The sequence below is a fragment of the Odontesthes bonariensis genome, chromosome 5, assembly GCF_027942865.1.
Source record: "Odontesthes bonariensis isolate fOdoBon6 chromosome 5, fOdoBon6.hap1, whole genome shotgun sequence".
Lineage (NCBI taxonomy): Eukaryota > Metazoa > Chordata > Actinopteri > Atheriniformes > Atherinopsidae > Odontesthes > Odontesthes bonariensis.
Genome location: NC_134510.1, coordinates 23,902,857 through 23,924,701, shown reverse-complemented (window position 1 = coordinate 23,924,701; position 21,845 = coordinate 23,902,857). Strand labels below are relative to the sequence as shown.

The window sequence follows — 21,845 nt, the reverse complement described above, 5'->3', positions numbered from 1 at the left end:
ATTAATATATGTTAATGTCAGTTTTGGTTTGGAGCTCTATGAGAAATTTTAATATCACGTATCAAAAACAAGGAAATAAAACTAGAATAGCAGCATCTTCTATTCCCGTGTTTTAGTAAAGCTGCTGTGGTTTTAGTTTCATAACCCTTTTACCTCTGTGCAGGCAGGTCTTGCACTTGAATCAGAGCACTGAGAAAACCACAGCTCTGACATTTCTCAAGCTGTAACGGCAAAGCTTTTCAACAAGTAGAATTTTACACTGTTGTGAATGTGATGACCTGTGTGTCACTGACATTATGACTCACACTGATGAATTCACCCTCCTCCCCTTTGAGAAAATGAGCATGATTCAAAACTAGATTGTCTTTGTTCACCACGTCGATCGTATATGATTTCCTCTCTTCAGTATTTATGATGGCATTCCGCAAAATATTTGCCTTTATGGCTCCTTTTCAGTGAGTCAGACAATGTTAAACAGGAGGTTAAAATTGATTGACTGGTGATATTTGATTGTTAAATAGATAATCTCAATGTTAAGACCTTGAAAAGTCCAAAGAAGGAATGTATTGACTTATAGACGATCATCCCAACCTCATATGAAGCTGGAGTCGTGTTGATGACTTATTCCCAATGACAGAACCTTTGACTCCCACTATGGTAACAACCTCCTGTAATTGCAGTATTACATGATAAGGAAAAAAGAAGAGTGATAAGCATTGTGCCTCATTGGGATTTTGCAGTCTAAACATCAATCTATCAATCTAAATATATATATATATATATATAAAAACATAGATAGATAGATAGATAGATAGATAGATAGATAGATAGATAGATAGATAGATAGATAGATAGATAGATAGATAGATAGATAGATAGATAGATAGATAGATAGATAGATAGATAGATAGATAAAACACCGTTCTGACTTGGAGAAAACACTTTCAATGGCAATGTTTTGGTACTAGACCTTCATCAGGCAAACAATTCCCTCAAATCAGAGGCCATCTTGGATAGGAAGTGACTCTCATGCACACCTGTCTTTATTGATAAATGTGTGAAGTACCTCCTCTGTTTTGTGGCTATGTGAATCAAATCTAAGTTATTTGAATTGAATTAAGGGAGACTGGTGGTGAGGAGAGAAGTGAGGTTAAGAAACACGAGGAATGGGCAGTGTACTAATGGAAATCTACATTTGGAGATGAATGGATGGTATCAGCAGGTGGGATTCCCACAGTGGAGCTTTGAGACGGTTTGATGGTAACACCGATGGAGAATTATTCCAAATTAAAAGACGACACATTTCTGGCATGGCCACCACAACATCCTGCCACGACATCTGGTTTAAGCTTGGAGGCCCCATAATTTGTTTTTCCACCTTAAAACTAATCCCAAACTCAAGGCTGCATGAAGACCAGGTGAAACAAGATACCGTGCTGCTCTCTTTTAAATTATTCAACTCTTCCCACTTGGAGAAATATTCCCTGTATTCCTAGTTCTAGTTACCTGTTCCCTATATGAGGTATGTGTGTATGCTTCTGTTGTTGCATAGAAATTTCGATTGTATATAATTGTTCATTTTGTTCCTCAATATAGTTACATTTTGTCTTATTGTTATAATTTTGTTAATCTACAGCAAATGTTTACAAGAGCTCATCACAGCTGGCAGGGTTCGGGGGGGCATATGAAACGAAATTAAGCTCCTGGAGCTGTAATCCGCGCCCCTGTCCGCTGTTGACTCTCATATAATCAATTATTTCCCATGAAGCCTCGCTGGTCAAACACGAGGCTCTCTGACCAGAGGTAATGTGGCGAAAATGTTTAAGTCTGCGAGTGACATCCCGGTAGAAACAGCGGTTGTTTAATTTCCACCAGGCGATTGTCCCAAGCGAGAGCTGAAGACATTGAGACACGTGTGGGGGGAGGAACAAGCGATAAGAGGGGGAGGAGGGAGGGACGCATTTTATTGTAGGGATGTGTGATCATTTATTGAAATGAACAGAGACGGGACAGAGCAGAGAAGGACTGCGGCAGAAGGGCACGGGGTCGGTAGGTCTATCGAGGTGTCGTCTCTAATCTGTGTGACTATATTTTAAAAGTGAAGCCTTGGTTGTTTTTTGTTTTTTTTATTTCCACAACATTCATATTTGATGCTATTATTTTAAGTTTAAGCTCAAAGTGAGTTCCGCAGCGTTGACTCCTCTACTCGTCTTTGCCGTTTCTTTTGAGGTTTTTCAATTCAATTCTCAATTCTTTATTTATATCAGACACAAGTGCATGGTCCATATCACAATATAAATACATAGTAAAAAAAAATAAAAAAAATAATTATAATAAATTGTAAAATAAAAGACAAGACAAGTACACAGCCATCAGGCATATAAGCACTCTCTCCTGTGTCGTCTAAGCTTGGAAGAGAACCTCACCGAGCTCTTAGTTGGATTTACTAAAGATTCAGTTATACTATTTTGAGAGCAATCCAGTCATGTAAGAAGTGCTGATGTCGGGTTGTTTAGATTCTTAATAAAATGTAAACAGACTCTTCCTCCTCCGACAGGAAACAGACATGGGGGATAAGAGGGAGATGGAAAAACTGTCCGCAGACAAACAGGAACAGAATGGAAATCTAAGGTAAAAGCCCACAAATTAGTACACTCCACTACATTTCAGAGGTGTTTCTTGCTCTTTTTTTTAATTCACTGTACAACTCATGTCACCTGTTACTTCACTAATACATGTTACAAAATGTGACTAAAAATATGAATTTGGATGTATTTGTTTGGTAAAACTTTATTTCTAACTGTATATCCTTCCGTAAACTTATTAAACATGCACTATTAAGATTGTCTACACTTATTTGACTATAACGCAGTGATATAACACACATAATCCTGACGTGGACCATCCTGCCTGAGGAGTAATGAGTAATTTGTCTTTTGGTACATTAAATTGATACTCAGAGCTTTACTGAAGTAGCATTTTGACCAATGCTTTGCTTAATGTCTTGCGAGTGCTTTAACACAGCCGTTTCATCATCGTTTTTTTTCCATCATCGTTTTTGTACATAACTCCTCCAGAGGCAGTGAGGATGACAAAAAGAAAGACAAGAAGAAGAAAGAAAAGGAGCCGAAGGAGCCCATGGTCGGCCCCCTCGCTGTGGTAAGCTCAGCCGTCACACTGTGATTCATTCCTGTCCGAATTAGGTGTTTGTGCACCGTAATAATGCTCATCAAAGGAGGTTATTTATAGTTTTCTGTTGTATGAGTGTGTGTGGAAACAGGAAACCAAAAGAAAAAAAAAGTTTCAAAGAGTACGTCCTCAATTTTCTTGGTGAACAGTCGTGGTCGTGTTGTTATACTGCAGAAGGTCTGATCTTACAAGCCTAACAGTGAGGTGTGTGTGTGTGTGTGTGTGTGTGTGTGTGTGTGTGTGTGTTTGTTTTGGTGAGTGTGTGAAGTACAGTAACAGGGGAAGCAGGTAGATCGGATGGGAGTGTGGCACATCCTCCTGTTGTTCAGCTGAACCCCACCAGTCCCCTGTTGTGAGAAGATAATAGGTGCATGGAGTTTCTCTCTGATGTCCAGACTGCTCTAATTCCACACTTTCCTCTCTTTGTGGGTGTAGTTCAGGTTTTCAGACGGCTTGGACATTCTGATGATTATCATTGGGACAGTGATGGCCGTAGCTAATGGGGTAGTGCTTCCTCTCATGTGTATTGTCTTCGGAGACATGACAGACAGCCTTATAAATAGTGTTCCACCCAATGACACCGATCCAGGTGAGTTTTCTGATATTACAGTACTTTGCAAAAGTCTTGCGTCACCCCTCCAATGTTCTCATATTACCAACAAACTGTAACTCTTTGCTGAGTTTACTCCTGTGTGTATGCACATCAGTGGTTCATCCCTTGAGTTAGGTGCCTTTTTAAAACAAAGTGTTTTCACATTGTAACCTTTGTGCTTTCAGATGTGTCATATCAAAACGTGACCAGAAAGTTAGAAGAGGAAATGACTGTGTAAGACTTAACAGCAACAGCTGGCCTCGTTGGATGAAAACATGTCCACAACAAGCCAATCTAGTGCAAAGTCATGCTTCTCATGTCAGTTCTCTTCCCCCAGCTTTGCCATCTACTACTCCATCATGGGAGCCGTCGTGCTGGTTGCAGCCTACCTGCAGGTGTCCTTCTGGACCCTGGCAGCTGGGCGGCAGGTGAAGCGCATCCGCACCTTGTTTTTCCACCGAATCATGCAGCAAGACATCGGCTGGTTTGATGTCAACGAAACAGGAGAGCTTAACACGCGTCTCACAGAGTGGGTAACAAACAAAGTGCCGCATAAAGGTTGTCTTTGGCTGATTAGGTCGTGTTGAGCCTGCTAAACGTGTATGCAAACATTTACCGTAAAACTAGCCTGCGGGTGTCGTTTTTCTCCAAAAATTACTTTCCGTTTAGTCTTCAGTAGGGAAGAATCATTATATTGTCATACAATATAATTTCTTATCTGGAGGTTAGATGCAAAGTTTTCACAAAATGCTTCTTGTTTTATTTGTGATTTGCAAATGCGGTCGTCCGGGGATCTTTGGTGGACATGTTATTTATATTTGCAGTGACGTCTATAAGATCCAAGAGGGCATTGGGGACAAGGTGGGGATGTTGATCCAGAGTTTCAGCACCTTCATTGCATCCTTTGCCATCGGCTTCTCCAAAGGCTGGAAGCTCACTCTCGTCATCCTGGCTGTGAGCCCTGCGCTGGGCATCTCAGCAGCACTTTTCAGTAAGGTTCGTTGGATCCCTAAGCGGAACTCTTTGTTCTCTTGCCATCCAGGTGTTTTGATTCTGATTTTAAGGACTCCTGATCTGAAAAACGTGGAAAGTTGTCATTGGGAACACAAAAGGGTAGTTCCCTTTAAAAAACAACTTGTGATTAGATAAACCAGCTGTCCATTATGAGCTATCTTTAACCAGTTGGATGAATAAAATGGAAGCATCTGGGTATATCAAATTCTTGGTGAAGCCAGATAAGAGAAGACGTGTTACCCACAGAGAAAAGCCTTTGGTTTTCCTTTTCAAGAGAATATGATCTCCAATACGGAATAACTGAAGCTTCAGAGGCAGCTACAGTGACCTCAGTAGGAACAGCCATTGTTGACTCGCGACACATCTAAAACCCAGCTGATAGGACACTGATTGATCCAAAGACGCTGTTGTCTTTGTCCACAAACACAGCTTAGAGCCTGGCAAGATGGATTCTGCCCTAATCACATTAGTTGCCATGATCTCATTGGAATCGAGCTGCCTTGCAAGTTAGAAGGACTCAGCCTCATTAGATTTAGCCACTGACTGAATGCCTTTTTTCTTGTTCAAACAGGTGCTGACGAGCTTCACTTCAAAAGAGCAGAGTGCATACGCTAAAGCTGGTGCCGTTGCAGAAGAGGTGCTCTCTGCCATCAGGACAGTGTTTGCTTTTAGTGGTCAAAATAAAGAGATAGAGAGGTTTGTAAGCAGAAATAGAACAGCCATTATCCCTGTGGGTGAAATACAGCCCTGTTCCATTTTAAAGTAGATTTTCAAAGACGGGTTTTTTGGGGAGGGGATTAATGTTCTGCAGTTCAATTAGGTGATACAGATATCGAAAGAAAAAGGCTGTAACTGAATAAGACATTTAAAAAAAATGTAATTATTGTTCTGTGCAGATGCTAAAGCTACATTTTTTTGCAGCTCTGTTGTCTTTGCAATCTAATTTAAGCCATACAATATATTTGACCTTTTTCATGCTCTGTGTGCATGCTGCACCCCAGATATAACAGGAACTTGGAAGATGCTAAAAGGATGGGAATAAGGAAGGCAATTTCTGCTAACATTGCCATGGGCTTCACCTTCCTGATGATCTACCTGTCCTATGCGCTGGCTTTCTGGTACGGCAGTACGCTCATCCTGAGCAACGAGTACACTATTGGATCTGTGCTCACCGTGAGTAGACTCGTGTGGCTGCATTTCTGCTTAATTTCCTTTTGGTGCAGCTAATCCAAATATTTTTGTTTTAAGGTGTTCTTCGTTGTGCTTATCGGAGTCTTTTCGGTGGGACAGACCTCTCCGAACATCCAGACCTTTGCCAGTGCGCGTGGAGCTGCACATAAAGTGTACGGCATCATCGATCATGTAAGGAATGCAACACATTTGACCCAAAACACGCTTTTTTTTTTTTAATCTCCCTGCTGCTGGACTGCTGTCAGTTTGTATTACTGAACATGCGCCTCTGTACCCTGGCGCTCTGCAGACCCGCTTTGATGCAGCCGACAACCTGAAGCCTGTAATGATGTGATGGACTTTGCTCTAATTGGAGCACCTGCTGCTTGAATCAGCAGGATGTTCGGTTGATGCTGCACAGCTGTGGCTCTCCTCATGAAGTGTTCAGTGTAAATCCCTTTCCCCTGAGGCCACATTTACACATAGCCGGGTATTTAGAGAAACAAATATTTCCCCTCCTCCGTTTTCAATAATAACATCGTGCACACAACATCGTTTTCAAAAAACTTGTCATTTACATCAACCCGCATAAATACGCCGTCAAGCGCCATAATAACTATGCCAAACCTATTGGCGGCAGTGTAGGGAAAGGAATAAAGCCATGCAAGCCAATCAAAATCCTCAGAATCGAGGACTTTCCTCATGTGAAGGAGGAGATAACGCGAGCAAATATCACAACAAAACTGAAGGCATTAAGAGGGAAATATAGACCATCAGTGCATACTGGACGCAGGAGCGGCCACGGAAGAGTGGTGCTCCTCTATTTTGAACTGTGCGAGCAGGTTTGGGCTGGCAAATGCAATAAGGCCAGAATCGTTTGCACAAACGTAAAAATTAGTAGAACTTTAACATCATCCATGATAATCCTGATCAGTAGCCAAACAAACTGTAAACATAAGGCGCTCGCATGACGTTAAGCATTTTCTGGCGCATAATGTGACGTTTAAGAACCTAAAACGCCGTTTCTCCCAGTTGACACGGCAACACATAACCGGCGTTATCAGAAATCTCCACTTTGGCCGGGGGTTTTAGAAATAATCGTTTTCTGTGATTAAAAATGGGGTTTTGGTGTAAATGAGAGGCCAAACCGCAGGAAAATATCTGCGTCTTCCTATCGTGTAAACGGGGCCTGAATGAGAACGAATTATTTTGAAAACAATGTAATAATAAATGTAGTGAAATTATGATTGATAGTGCTGTTTATGGAACTACAGACATGTAGTGTCAGCAGTTTGTTTAAGCTGTTTAAGAGACCTGCCTCTGGTGTCTCTGGTTGGAGACCGGGCCACGTTTGGCTTGCAGTGTGCAGTCCGTGGTGGTCTCCCGATACAACAGCACACTTATAGTTTTAAATAAATAAAGGAAACTCTATTCTACAAACTACTGGCCAGAGGAGCACATCTGTTTGCGTGTGTTAACATATGACAGCCTCAAGCAAAGCAGATGTTAAAGATCTGCCCATGGACCTTTTTAGTTGTTCCATTTTACAGGATTGAAGATGTCACCTCTGAAAAATGCTGTATCATGTCTCCATTATACTGTTAGTCTTCTTTTATTGTTAAGTTCAAAGGTGCTTCACAGATAAGTTTTACTGTCTAGTTGAAAGGTTAGACTTCCATAAGGCAGTCTCAGGTTATAAACACATAGCTCGGCCCTTGTAAACCGCAAAGCAAGAGTAATAATAATATGTGTGTGTGTGTGTGTGAGGGAGAGAGAGAGAGAGAGAGAGAGAGAGAGCATTAGACCGCCAAGAGAAACAGTGAAAACACAAAGACCTGTCCAAATAAACATTAGCTTTGTTAAACACACTCTCTCTAACCTCCACAGCTAACAGCCTTCCTCCCATTGTCTGTCTGGCGTTATTCTAAGAATTGTGTTCTTGACTCCACTTTGGTGAAACTGCAAACCAGAACAGACTGTTTTCTCCTCAGAACCCAAGCATTGACAGCTATTCAGAGACCGGCTTCAAACCTGACTTCATCAAAGGAGACATTGAGTTCAGCAAAATTCACTTCAACTACCCCTCGAGGCCTGACGTCAAAGTATATAACCCAAACATCCACGAAAAGACAAAACAATGTACATCCAGGATGTATTTTCATCCTGTGTCTCCTCACTGACATTGGCGTCCTTTGTAGATATTGGAAAACCTGTGTCTGAGCGTGACCAGTGGACAGACCATGGCATTAGTGGGCAGCAGCGGCTGTGGTAAAAGCACAACGATCCAGCTGCTGCAGAGGTTCTACGACCCACAGGAAGGATTTGTAAGTGATGCAGCACTCAGTCGTTGTATTCTATCGTGCAATTCTTTTCTTGTCCAAACACGGCCTCCACATTACCCACCGTACATTATTTGGTATGTAAACTTTGTAAAACATAAGGTCTCTATTGATTTGATTGTTGTTTTTTTTTGGATGTTTATACTTTTATCATAACAAGTAAAGGATTAAGGAAGTGTTAGTTTCAGGCCAATTAATGTTTTTTTCTGCCCTTTGACAGCTGGTTTCTTTCCAGCTATGGGCTTTAAAAATGACCATAAAATGCATTGAATCATGAATTACAGGTTTGCTTTAACATTATTATTAGCACCTCTTGATATAGGCAAGGCAAGGCAAGTTTATTTGTATAGCACAATTCAACTACAAGGCAATTCAAAGTGCTTTACAGAGACATTAAAACAGTATAAATAAAAAGCATGATTTAAATTTTAAACAAAAAGAAAGAAATAAGAACAATAGATAAAATCAGATAAAATCAGTAGTTAAAATGTGATTAAGTTTTGAGCTTTATTCAAACGCAGGTGTGTCTTCAACCTGGACTTAAATACACTGAGTGTTTCAGCTGATCTGAGGCTTTCTGGGAGTTTGTTCCAGACATGTGGAGCATAGAAGCTGAATGCAGCTTCTCCATGTCTGGTTCTGACTCTGGGAACTGATAGAAGACCGGATCCAGATGACCTGAGGGGTCTGGAAGGTTCATACTGGCTCAGGAGGTCACTGATGTATTTTGGTCCTAGACCATTCAGACCAGCATCAGAACTTTAAAGTCTATCCTCTGATGGACAGGCAGCCGGTGTAAAGACCTCAGAGCTGGACTGATGTGGTCCACTTTTTTGGTCTTAGTGAGGACTCGAGCAGCAGAGTTCTGAATAAGCTGCAGTTGTCTAACTGACTTTTTAGGTAGACCTGTAAAGATGCTGTTACAGTAATCAAGCCTACTAAAGATGAACGCATGGACAAGTTTTTCCAGGTCCTGCTGACACATCAGATCCTTTAACCTTGATATATTCTTAAGGTGATAGTAGGCTGACTTTTTTACTGCCTTAATGTGTTTTTCCAAATTTAGGTCTGAGTCCATCACTACACCCAGATTTCTGGCCTGGTTGGTAGTTTCTAGGTGTATAGATTGAAGTTCTGTGGCGACCTGTAATCGTTTCTCTTTGGCTCCAAAGACAATTACCTCAGTTTTGTTTTTGTTTAGCTGGAGAAAGTTGTGGCACATCCAGTCATTAATCTCCTCAATGCATTTACCAAGAGCCTGTACAGGGCCTCGGTCTCCTGGTGACATTGTAATATATATCTGCGTGTCATCTGCATAGCTATGGTAGTTATACTGTAGATGTATATATACTGAGATGATGCGAAACGTTAAGCCGTGGAGAAAGATAAGATGATAAGAAAGTTGATGGAAGCACAGTTGATGAGCTGAATGAATATTTACAGTAAACGCTGCATCTGTTGGCCTCATCGTTGTAGGTCTCCATCGACGGTCATGACATCCGCTCTCTCAACGTCCGTTACCTGAGAGAGATGATCGGAGTGGTGAGCCAGGAGCCCATCCTCTTCGCCACCACCATCTCCGAGAACATCAGATATGGCCGACCTGATGTGACGCAGCACGATATTGAACAGGCTGCCAAGGAAGCCAATGCTTATGATTTCATACAAAACCTTCCCAATGTAAGAAAATATTTATGCTTCGGTATCTTCCGTGATTATGAATAACTCTGTCCAGATCTAGCTTATCCTGAGATTGTTATTGTTGAGCAGAAGTTTGAGACGCTTGTCGGCGACCGAGGAACTCAGATGAGCGGGGGACAGAAGCAGAGGATTGCCATTGCCAGAGCTTTAGTCCGCAACCCCAAAATCCTTCTGTTGGACGAAGCCACATCTGCTCTAGACGCTGAGAGTGAGACCATAGTGCAAGCCGCTCTTGATAAGGTACAGACTTTGTTTTAAATCAGACTGGTTCGCTGCCTTTTTCACGTTACAACAGTGTTGCGACATTTGTTTGTGCGCAGGTCCGTCTGGGTCGCACCACACTAATCGTGGCTCACCGCCTCTCGACCATCAGAAATGCTGACGTCATCGCTGGCTTCCAGAAAGGTGAAGTTGTAGAGCTGGGGTCTCATAGTGAGCTGATGGAGAAAAAGGGAGTCTACCACACCTTGGTCACTATGCAGGTAACATAAACACCAGTCGGTTTATCTCAAAAGGAGCTTTGTTGTTTCTTTGATATTGATGGTGTGTGTGTGGTTTCCTCCAACTGCTCGCCGCAGACCTTTCAGAAAGTAGATGAGGAGGAGGAGGAGGAGGAGAGCGAGCTGTCTGTGGATGAGAAGAGCCCGATAGGCAAGCCCTTTTCTGAGTCTTCTCTGTACAGGAGAAAGTCCACAAGAGGCTCCTCCTTCGCTGCCTCAGAGGGGGAGAAGGAGGAGAAAGGAAAGTTAAAGAATGACACGGACATAACAGAGCAGGTGAGCTGTGCTGCAACATGTCTGGCATCCAAATGTGCATGCGAGAAAGAAAATGCAAGTGTTATGTCAACAGATCAATCAAAGAGAGATTGTTATTTTCCTGACTAAATGGTCTATGCACGTGCTCTATATTTAAGCTACAACTAGATTTCACTGTTGTTGAACTTGACAGATGGTCCCCTAAACTTTGGTTTCTGTTCAAATAAAGAAGTCTTTATTTGGAAGTCTTGATTAAATCAGATCCCGTCTTATTTGAAATGAGAAGAATCCAAGTTGCACTATCTGTTACATTACATTACATTACAGTCATTTTGCAGACGCTTTTAAAGCTGCAGTCTGCAACTCTTTTTCAAGCATAATGCCTGGAACTGTCCGGGGATTCTGAAAGTAGTACATTAAATACCCCAATACAAAAAAAAAAGAGTTCTCTAGGTCCCCTATATGTCCCGCTAGGTCCCTCCAAAGCCAGCAGGTTTGTTTACAAAATTGCAGACCGGACCGGTAAAAGGTAACCAATCAGGTTACGAGCTGGGCTCTGCTGCCTGTCAATCACCGTTTGTGCACGCGCGATACAAGGTAGGCTCGTCCCCACGCTTATTTATCTGGACTATTGAACTTCATTACGGGCTAGTCTACTTACTGTGTCTTCCATGATCGCAAATGACAGGTGAGTTGATGAATGAGGAGTCGTGTACGCGCATCTGGCGTGCACGTAGACGTGCACGAGTTCTCATGTGTTTTGATGGGGCGGGACAGGAAGTTGAATAACTTTTTATTTTTCGGTTAAAAAATAAGCATTTCTTGCATTTTGCGACTACGGAGGTCACCGTTTTCAACTTCAAGCGTTCTGATAGATCATGTAAACTCTTAAAATGCCAAAAAGTAGGACTTTACGTATGACAACAACAAATCCTGCAGACTGCAGCTTTAACCAAAGCGACTTACAATAAGTGCGTTCAACATCGGTAGGCAAAAGAACTTCAGGCCACAAGAAATCATAAGTGCATTTCCTTCCAAAACCAAACAGCTCAGAGCAAAACTAGTGCTGGAGTAAGTGCGATAAATTAGGTACCTCAGCCTCTCACCAACTGCACACCAGTCACAGCAGGGTGGGGATGTAAACCCTGGTTCGGGTAGGGGAAGAAATAAAAGCGGTAAGAAAAGCAGGAATGGGATTCAAACCCTGGTTCGGGTAGGGGGTAATGAAAATATAGAGGGTGGTGGAGGAAACAATAAGTGCGTAAGGAACTAGGACGCAGCAGGTGATGTCCTAAGAGGGCGGATCAGGGTAGGGTTTCCTGAAGAGATGGGTTTTCAGCCTGCGGCGAAAGATGGGCAGCGACTCAGCTGTCCTGAAATCAGTCGTGAGATCGTTCCACCATCGGGGTGCCAGAACAGAGAAAAGCCGTGTCGATCGTGCGCAGGGACCGCTGAGTGACGGGGCAGCCAGGCGCCTGGAGGCCGCAGAGCGAAGTGGTCGGGCGGGGGTGCAGGGCTTGACCATAGCCTGGAGGTATGAAGGAGCTGTTCCTTCCACTGCCCTGTAGGCCAGCACCAGAGTCTTAAACTGGATGCGAGCAGCTACAGGGAGCCAGTGTAGAGAGCGGAGAAGGGGAGTGGTGTGGGAGAACTTGGGGAGGTTGAACATCAGACGAGCAGCAGCTTTCTGAACCAGCTCCAGAGGTCTGATGGCAGAAGCCGGGGCGCCAGCAAGGAGGGAGTTGCAGTAGTCCAGGCGGGAGATGACAAGAGCCTGGATGAGCACCTGTGCTGCCTTGTCGGTGAGGAAGGGGCGGATGTTGTAGAGGAGGAATCGGCAGGAACGGGTCACTGATGCGATGTTTGGCGAGAACGACAGTTGGTCGTCCAGGGTCACACCCAGATTCCTCACAGTCCGAGTTGACGTCACCATGGAGTCATCCATGGTGATGGCCAGATCTCAGAATGGGCAGCCCTTCCCCGGGAGAAACACCAGCTCAGTCTTGTCCAGGTTGAGCTTAAGGTGGTGCATCGACATCCACCCCGAGATGTCTGCCAGGCACGCAGCAATGCGTGCTTCCACTTGGGTGTTAACTGAAGGTTATCCGACCTGGGTACAGGAAGTGGTTTGTCGCCTCTTTTAAGTTCCTCATACATTGATTTAACCTAGTTGTGACAGAGTTTAAAGTTATGGTCCAAAAATGGCTCTGTTGGTGTCTAACCATCTTCCACGTTTCCACACATTCGAGCAGCTATGCCTTTTTTTTTTTTTTTTCTTCATGAATTTCTTCCTTAAGTGGGACTCAACTTTCTCTCTCTGCAGGACGAAGACGCACCCCCGGTGTCATTCCTTAAAGTGATGCGTTTCAACATTTCCGAGTGGCCATTTGTTCTTGTGGGAATTATTTGTGCCACCATCAATGGCGCGATACAGCCTCTGTTTGCTGTCCTCTTCTCCAAAATCATCACTGTAGGTCACTCTTACAGCCACAAAACTCATTTAATGTTCCATCTTAAGTGCAGCAGATTGTAGAAGTTGTTGAAAGCTGCAAATTAGTTTTTTGAGTTTTTTTTTAACTTGTTTTTTTTATTTAATCTCCTCTCAGGTGTTTGCCGAGCCGGATCAAGAAGTTGTCAGGGAGAGGTCAAGTTTCTTTTCCCTTATGTTTGTTGCTATCGGAGGTGTCTGCTTTGTCACCATGTTTCTACAGGTATGCACACGCACGCCCATGTCGAGGTGGCCACAGGGTCACAAAAAACAAGATATATTTGGGGAAATCAGTCAAACTAGATTGTAATACAGGGAATTAAGTACAAAATTAAAGAATCGTGTAAAAAAAGTTGAAAGGAAAGCATGGAGATTAAATTAAATTCAACATAAATACGACAAAATAAGAAATATGAAAATGAGATAATCAAAGTGACCCATAATTAATCCAAAGCTAGGCTGAAGAGGAAGGTCTACATTTAAAGAGATGAACACATCCAGCTGCTCTCAGGTCCATAAAAGCTAAAAGTTGCCTCACCAACAGACTCGTGCCAGAGGATCTGAGGGGGTCAAACTCAGTTTATACTCTGTAAATAAACTAATCTAGAGTTACATGATAAAACTGTGTAAACGTTACTTACCAGGAAAATACAGCTAAAAGCTCAACTTTTGCTTTATCGACTGTTCATGAAACCTACCTTGTTGTACCTCTAAAGCTTCACAGGTTTACATTGTGATCTTATAAGAGAGCTCCCACACATCACCTGCACACACTTAATAAGGACTGCAGAGTTCTAGTGTTGATGTCGAAGGTGACAGGGCCACCTTTTTAATGTCTATCTTTATTCTTTAACAGGGTTACTGTTTTGGTAAATCTGGAGAAGTTCTCACCTTGAAGCTGAGACTCGGGGCCTTCAAGTCCATGATGAGACAGGTGGGTGCACTGCACGAGCTGAAATGAGAGAATAAACTAACCCGCTCCCCGAACCTTACGCTTACGCTGTAATTCTTGAAACTGACCAGATCGGACATGAGAGAGCAGCACGGATGTGGTGCACCACAGAGATCCGCTCAGAAAATGTGACAATAGACAAATCCCCTTAATATTCTCAGATTTCTTTATTTTAACACAGAAATGGGATATAATGTACCTAAAATATGTAATCTTAATGTATTTTCATAAGATGCAATCCGAATAACTAAAATGCTAAAATTGCTCAGTGTTACAAAAAGGGCCTCTAATACATAAGTTTTTTCCCTCTTTGGCCACCCCCGGGCTCCATATGGTTTTCAGAGTTCCTAAAATGATGTCTATTTCCCGGTCTCCTGCATCCTTTGGTAATGCAGGACAGTCCAAGCAGGAAGACGGGCTTCCTTGTATTTACAGCAGGCCCGGTTAAAACAATCTGGAATGTTTTGGCACTACGAAATATGACTCTAATTTTAGCTGAAACGCAGTTATCTTTGAATGATGACTGCTTGGCTTAGCTCCTTCATTGAAGTTGATGTGGGCAGCTGGTTTAATGGCTTAAGTCCGTAACACAATTTAAAATCAATTTCCTGTTTGTATTTGCGAAAATAAGTGCATTTACGGGACAATTTTCTGGTCTTGTTGACCCTCTGAAGCCCATTTACAGCACGAACCTCACACTCACATTCATACATTGCTTGTTTTATATATTTAACCCAATTTCTCTTGTCATGCACACACTCACACAAAATAATAGGCACATCACGGGCCATTTGGGTTTAAGTTTCTTGGCCAAAGACGGTGATATGGATTGCGGTTTCAACAACAGGCCTGCTGGCGTTTATTTTGCCAGCAGCAGGTGGTGGTTTCTTTGTCTCTTAATTTGATCCATGATCTCCTGTATTCCTCTACAAGGTTTGCGTAATGTGTTGAAGTTAACATTTATAAAGTGTTAAAGCACTATTCTCAGGGGAAAAACCGAAAACACAACACTATTCAAATATGAAGACTTGGCCACCACGGTAAGACGGTGGCTCATGTTGAAAACACAGCCAATGATGCAAACCTGTTAGCTAACCGCTATTTATGTAGTAATGAATAATTAGTGTAGACATAGCTTTTTCCCAGGGTTTAAAGATTTTAAAGTTTATAGCTTTTCCATTTTTCTAATTACTGCTGCTACACCGTTGTTGTAGGATCTTGGCTGGTTTGACAACCCCAAAAACAGTGTCGGAGCGCTCACTACGAGACTGGCCACAGATGCTGCCCAAGTGCAAGGGGTAAGTCTCAGCAGCCGTCACACACACACAACCAGAAATAAAAAAAGCTTCTTGCCAAAAACCACCACAGTGAACCATCAGGGGAAGGCTGTGAATGTGTCACCTTCTTTGTTCTGACCTTTGCTGCCTGTTCAGGCCGCAGGAGTACGTTTGGCGACAGTTGCCCAGAACTTTGCCAACCTGGGCACCGGTGTGATACTGGCCTTCGTGTATGGCTGGGAGCTGACCCTTCTCATCTTGGCTGTGGTGCCCGTCATAGCGCTGGCTGGAGCCGTTGAGATGAAGATGCTCACCGGACATGCTGCCGAAGACAAGAAGGAGCTGGAGAAGGCTGGAAAGGTGTGGATTCGGCCTTTTTTTTTTTTTTAATTTTTACCGACCCTGTGATCAGCTGTAATGTTCGTGTGGCGTTTCTCTACAGATTGCTACAGAGGCCATAGAGAATATCCGCACTGTTGCCTCCCTGACAAGAGAAGCCAAGTTTGAATCTTTGTATCAGGAAAACCTCGTAGTGCCATACAAGTAGGTCACATTATAGATTTGAGTCACATGTAACTAATATGAGGAGTGTTCCGTGTGATGTCAGGTTGCTTGTTATCTCTGTACAGGAACTCGCAGAAAAAGGCCCACGTGTACGGTCTTACCTTCTCCTTCTCCCAGGCCATGATCTACTTTGCCTACGCAGGCTGTTTCCGCTTTGGAGCTTGGCTCATTGTGGCCGGAAGGATGGATGTTGAGGGAGTTTTCCTGTGAGTAAGCCTACAGTTTTATCTCGCCTCATCTCTTAATCTGCTGGTTAACCGTCTGGGCTTTTTGGTTTATAACAAAATGTCCAACACTTTGCGTGCAAAGCAGGGAAGATCTGATCAAAGCATTCCTGCTCGGATAAGAGGCTGTTTTTATTGCTTTTAATCATTACACCTGTTCCTGGGGTTATTGATTGCACACACATGCACACGTTTCAGGATAATACAGTAACTCTGCTGGGACTGGGCTTGACCTTCATTTATATTCCACCTGTTGTATTAAGAGGAGGTCCAAAGTTCATCCCACCATGAAAGAACAAAATACTTTAAAGCGTAGAAATATGAAAGTTATTTTTTTTTTTTACAAAAACGTTTGCTTCTATATAAATGCAGCATTCTTGGAAATGTATTGGAAGTATTACATAAGACATGTAACTAGTAGCATCTTTGTGTGATCATTAAAAATCTTCTTCTGTTATCAGAAATGGTTCTAATAGAAATGTAGAAACAAGCTGACATTTTCATCCTAACGTGACATCTAGTCTATTTTTTTTTAGATAAGGTTCCTCCTCGTTCATTAAAAATAGATGAAACACAAAAAAAACACAGAATTCAAGCAGCGTCACCTTCCTATCCTTCCTTGTCTTTGATGGTGGGTTTATTGTATTCAAAGTATCAACACAACACCCAATTCATCATCTGTACTGGACTGACTATAGTCAAAGAAGAATTATTAGTGTACAGTATACACACACAAGTGTTATTGGGTAGCTCAGCCTTATGTAAACAAATGTAATACCCGGTGACTGGTAACTGTGAAAGATGAGACTGATGCGAGTTTGACTTCCTCTATCAGTGTAATTTCAGCCGTTCTGTTCGGTGCCATGGCTGTCGGAGAGGCCAACTCCTTTGCTCCAAACTACGCTAAGGCCAAAATGTCAGCGGCCCACCTTTTCATGTTGCTCAACACGGTGCCTGCCATTGACAACCTGTCACAGGAGGGAGAGACGCCGGTACATTACACAAAGCCCCACACATCAAATATGAAACCCGCACACCACGTCATTAAAAAAAAAACTCGGGGTAATGAACCAGTCCTCCCTCTGATCTCCTACATTTTCAGGACAAATTTGACGGCAACGTGAGTTTTGAGGGTGTTAAGTTTAACTACCCCTCACGCCCCGATGTCCCCATACTGCAAGGGCTGAATCTGAAGGTGAAGAAGGGAGAGACGCTGGCCCTGGTGGGGAGCAGCGGCTGTGGAAAGAGCACCACCATCCAGCTGCTGGAGAGGTTCTATGACGCCAAAGAGGGGAAAGTGGTGAGAAAACAAACACACACCTACTGCAAGCAGCTGTTTGACACCGGTGCCCCTTCACCTACTGTCTGTTAGCGAATGAGTAACTGAGCAGTGCTTTTATAGCAGCCGTACAGCACTCAACTGATGGGACCTTGAAATCTTATGAGGTCAATGTAGCATGTTTGCTTTAATCTATATAACTGGAAGACTTAGTTCTATCTCCTGGGGTCTGGTGTCATGGAAAATGGCTATTTCAAAGGCCTTCTTTTGTCCCGCTTGTGATATATAAGAGTTCATGTGCTTTAAACAACTGAATCCCCATAAATTGTCCTTCTCAAACAGCAGACAGAAAGAGTTTCTAAGTATAAGGAATTAGCACATAAAGAGCCACTTATTTCCTTCAGGCATTGGTGCGTGTATGTTATATTTTCTGTTCTTTCCCAAGGTTCAAAAACTTCCTTTCATTTGTTCAGCAACATACACAGCAGCACAGCTAATCACTGTCATGGGGAGCTCCTGCTACTCTTTTACTGATTTCTCTGTGAAATAACAAGCGCCCATGTTTGCAATGTTATGACAAAAGTTTTATTTGTAATCCATTAAGACTGGATCCCTGATGCCGGGACTTCCAGAGTCGAAGGGGTTTAAATGTTGGATTTTCTCTGCTGTCCCAAAGTGGCAAAAAAAAAAAAAAGAAGCATTTTAACTGCAGGTTTTAGACCTAAAGATCAAACCTGTCCCATTTCTTCCTTCAGGTGCTGGACAGTGTGAATGTCAAACATCTAAACATCCACTGGCTGAGATCTCAGATAGGCATTGTGTCCCAGGAGCCCGTGCTGTTCGACTGCACCCTGGCTGAAAACATCGCCTACGGAGACAACAGCCGCACCGTAAACATGGAGGAGATAGAGGCTGCCGCCAAAGCGGCCAACATTCACAACTTCATAGAAGAACTGCCAGAGGTAAGTTAATTGGTAGGACTCATTTCACACAAATATTGAAACTCAAAGAAGTCTTAAAAAGCTTTAGAAACAAGTGATTCAGACTAAATGTTATCTAAAGCCATGCTCAGACTCTAGTGTCTTTTGTCTTCCATGAAGAGCCGCACAGCTTAATTCTTCGATGAGTTGCAGCTTTTTGATCATATTATGTTTTTTGGTAAAATCAATGAGACAAAAAAATCTTAAAAACATGTTCTTTTATCTATTATCTCTTTAAAAAACTGTATTGTTTGTATATTAAATATCTAAATCAGATTCAAAGATGACATAAAAATGATCAAGAGTCAAGTTTGATTTGAGCATCGTGTCTTTTTTTCAAAGAGGATTTCTCTTTTGGTTTTAGTGTCTTGAAATGTATCGTTTATAGTTTCTGACAGAGAGCGAATTGGGGCTATTTGACTCATTTGCTTCTGTTGAGATGTATATTTGGAAATATCTATACAGAGATCTCATACATCAGCCAATGACATATTGTGTCATTCTTTTCAGAAACGTATCGTCAGAGATTAATGTCGAATACTTTATGAATGATGATGTAACGAAATCCATCATGTGCCTTACGAAAAGGACCAGCCCGTATCTTTAGAGTGTTCAAGAATATGATGATTAATCAAGTTGTATTCAAATCTAAAAGAGATAAAATCGACATCACGTGTCTGGATGTTATTAACAGTAATAAAATTACTAACATGATTGTAACCCACTTTCTTTAAAGGGACACTCTGTAATTTCTTCCCCCATCTAGTGGTGCAATTTTATTTTGCAAAGTAGAATGAATTTGCTCTCTAGTGCGTTTTCAAATGTGCGTTGCAACTTGTTGAACTACGGCATGCAGTATGTGTCAAGTTCTCTTTTTCGCTTTTTTGGCGACGAGGATCCCTTCTCCTGTGGCGTGGCATAACTATGGTCTTCCATTGCGAGCAAAAGTGCAGGCCGTTCAGGCTGGTTTATACCAGAGAATGTCTAATGGCGTAGACTGGCTCTGTTTATACCTGCGTGCAAACGTGACGTCAAAATGACGTAATTTCCGCTTGCAGGCCTGGCGTTGGGGAAAACGCGATTCGAAGTGCTTTATATCCCTCTCGGCACTTCGTCGTTTTTCATAGACCGGAAGGACATGGCAGCCTCCATAGAGCTTGCCCGCTCCATAGATATGTATATATCTATATCTATACATATCTATGGCCCGCTCTATGTAGACACAGACGAGTGATTCTTCGCTCAGGAGGATAAGTGAGATTGTTGACAGAGATAATTTTACACCAATGAGGACTAATTTATGAATGAATATGTTGATTTGAGCTAATAAATGACTTAATATATTACACAGTGTCCCTTTAAGCATTTCCTGCCATTTAGAGGGAAGACAGAAAACATTTTAGAAAGTCTGCATGATCGTGACTTTCCTTTTAAAAAGATCACCGTTTCTCTTAACAACAGAGGCTCTTGTGATTAAAAAAAAAAAAAAACGTTTTAATCTTGGTTGGAAAATCTTTTTTTTGTTGATACTGACAGTTTTTCTTATCAAGCAGTTATCTAAGATCTTAGATAAACTGATAGAATTGTGGTGTGCTGTACAAGTGATCGCACAACATAAAGATAACTCTGGATATAGGTGAAAGTTTTTCCCAAGAAAATTACTCGCAACATCTGCATGTACTCTCAAGTTATTTCTATGATTAGTACAAATTACATAGGAAACTTGCTTGTAAAACCCACGTAATAAAATTCCTCAGAGGATGAGATCGGAGTTCAGGATGCTCCCGTCATCATTTTGTCGGTATGCGGTGACATCATGACGCGCCTGCTGTTTCTGTTTGTCTGAGCAGAAGTACAACACTCAGGCGGGTGATAAGGGTACTCAGCTGTCAGGTGGTCAGAAGCAGCGGATAGCCATAGCCCGAGCCATCCTCCGCAACCCTAAAGTGCTGCTGCTGGATGAAGCCACCTCTGCACTGGACACAGAGAGCGAGAAGGTTCGTCTTTTACCCATTTCACTGCTTCTCATAATGATAACGGTGTTCAAGCAGGTAAATGAGCAAAAAACCTGCCCCTCGCAGTTCACGGCGCCGGCCCCACAGAGATTCATTAGAAACAGGAAATTGTGTTGATTTAAATTTGCTGTCTTTCTGCAGGTGGTGCAAGATGCCCTGGACCAGGCCAGCAAGGGCAGAACGTGCATAGTGGTGGCCCACCGTCTCTCCACCATCCGCAACGCTGACCGCATCGCTGTCTTCCAGGGAGGAGTGGTAGTCGAGCAGGGGACGCATCAACAGCTGCTGGCAAAGAAGGGAGTCTACCACATGCTGATCACCACGCAGCTCGGCCATGTGACAGAATGATGGGACCTCACCAGTTTCTGATCTTTCAGGAGGGCTGGATAAAGCACTTGTTCCTTGTATGATCAGCTTCCTTTTTCACCTTTGTGCTGTTTATAGAAGTTCATACTGAGTGGCTTCAGTGGAGCGCCCGGGGACTGAATAAAAAAAAAAAAAGTTAGACTGAAAGTCTAACTGCTGTTGTGTTATTGAGTTGTCACTTTTAGGTGATACTTTTTGAGGTTATTTTGGCTTGTGACAATAGGAGAAACTGTACTGGTTTTATTTTGTACGTGCTGGGCCCAGGTCACACAGATTAACACCTGTGCTTTCATCGTAGCTGACTTTGCTTGCTTCTCCTACTTCTCTAAACATATCAGCTCACGGTTTGCACTTTTTAAACTGGGGGAATCGGTTTCCAGGTCACAGGGAGAAAGATGGAGGAGAGGACCAGGACGTACAATGCAGAAAAGAGAAGAGCCCGAATCGTCAGCTATTTTGGTCAGTTTTCTATTTCCCTTCCCTCTCATGGTGGGATTTGTCGGAGCAGATTCAGCGTTTAGATTCTGTTTTCCTCCCAAAATGCCTTTCTCTCCCTCCCGGAGAGCCGTTGCTTTTTATGTAACTTGATTCACTCTAGCTCCGGTGTTTGTTTGCTCTGGGCCTCTGTAGAAACGGTGCAGCCCCTGAGAGCGGTGTGACGCAAGCTTTGATTTCTGATTCAACCTTTTTCAACTGGAGACGATCATAAATGTATGCCTTTAATACTGGGACCATCACTGCAACTGAGTAAATGTATTTGAGATTATTGTTAATATTAAGAGTTAATAATGGACCAGACGTGCCTGAGCACTTAAACGAGGAAAACACTCATTCATGTACTTCAGCTACATTCACTGAGATTATAGTTTTGTGTCTATGTCACTAATCACTTTTTGGAGAATTTGCCAATGTATGTGACTAATAAAGTTTTATATTCAAA

General features: G+C 42.5%; 1 protein-coding gene across 1 annotated transcript; it reads left to right on the top strand.

The window, feature by feature from the left end:
- The first annotated feature begins 1,980 nt into the window (after positions 1-1,980).
- On the top strand, positions 1,981-21,845 carry abcb4 (ATP-binding cassette, sub-family B (MDR/TAP), member 4). Its single transcript, XM_075465483.1, has 28 exons — positions 1,981-2,049; positions 2,558-2,631; positions 3,078-3,159; positions 3,625-3,778; positions 3,967-4,015; positions 4,119-4,310; positions 4,606-4,777; positions 5,367-5,491; positions 5,797-5,968; positions 6,044-6,157; positions 7,957-8,067; positions 8,164-8,289; positions 9,781-9,984; positions 10,075-10,245; positions 10,326-10,487; positions 10,584-10,781; positions 13,084-13,230; positions 13,367-13,471; positions 14,105-14,182; positions 15,415-15,498; positions 15,634-15,837; positions 15,920-16,020; positions 16,107-16,247; positions 17,101-17,257; positions 17,368-17,565; positions 18,300-18,506; positions 20,375-20,521; positions 20,681-21,845. Exons 2-28 carry the CDS (start codon positions 2,567-2,569, stop codon positions 20,885-20,887), a joined length of 3,873 nt encoding a protein of 1,290 aa, XP_075321598.1. The 5' UTR covers positions 1,981-2,049; positions 2,558-2,566; the 3' UTR covers positions 20,888-21,845.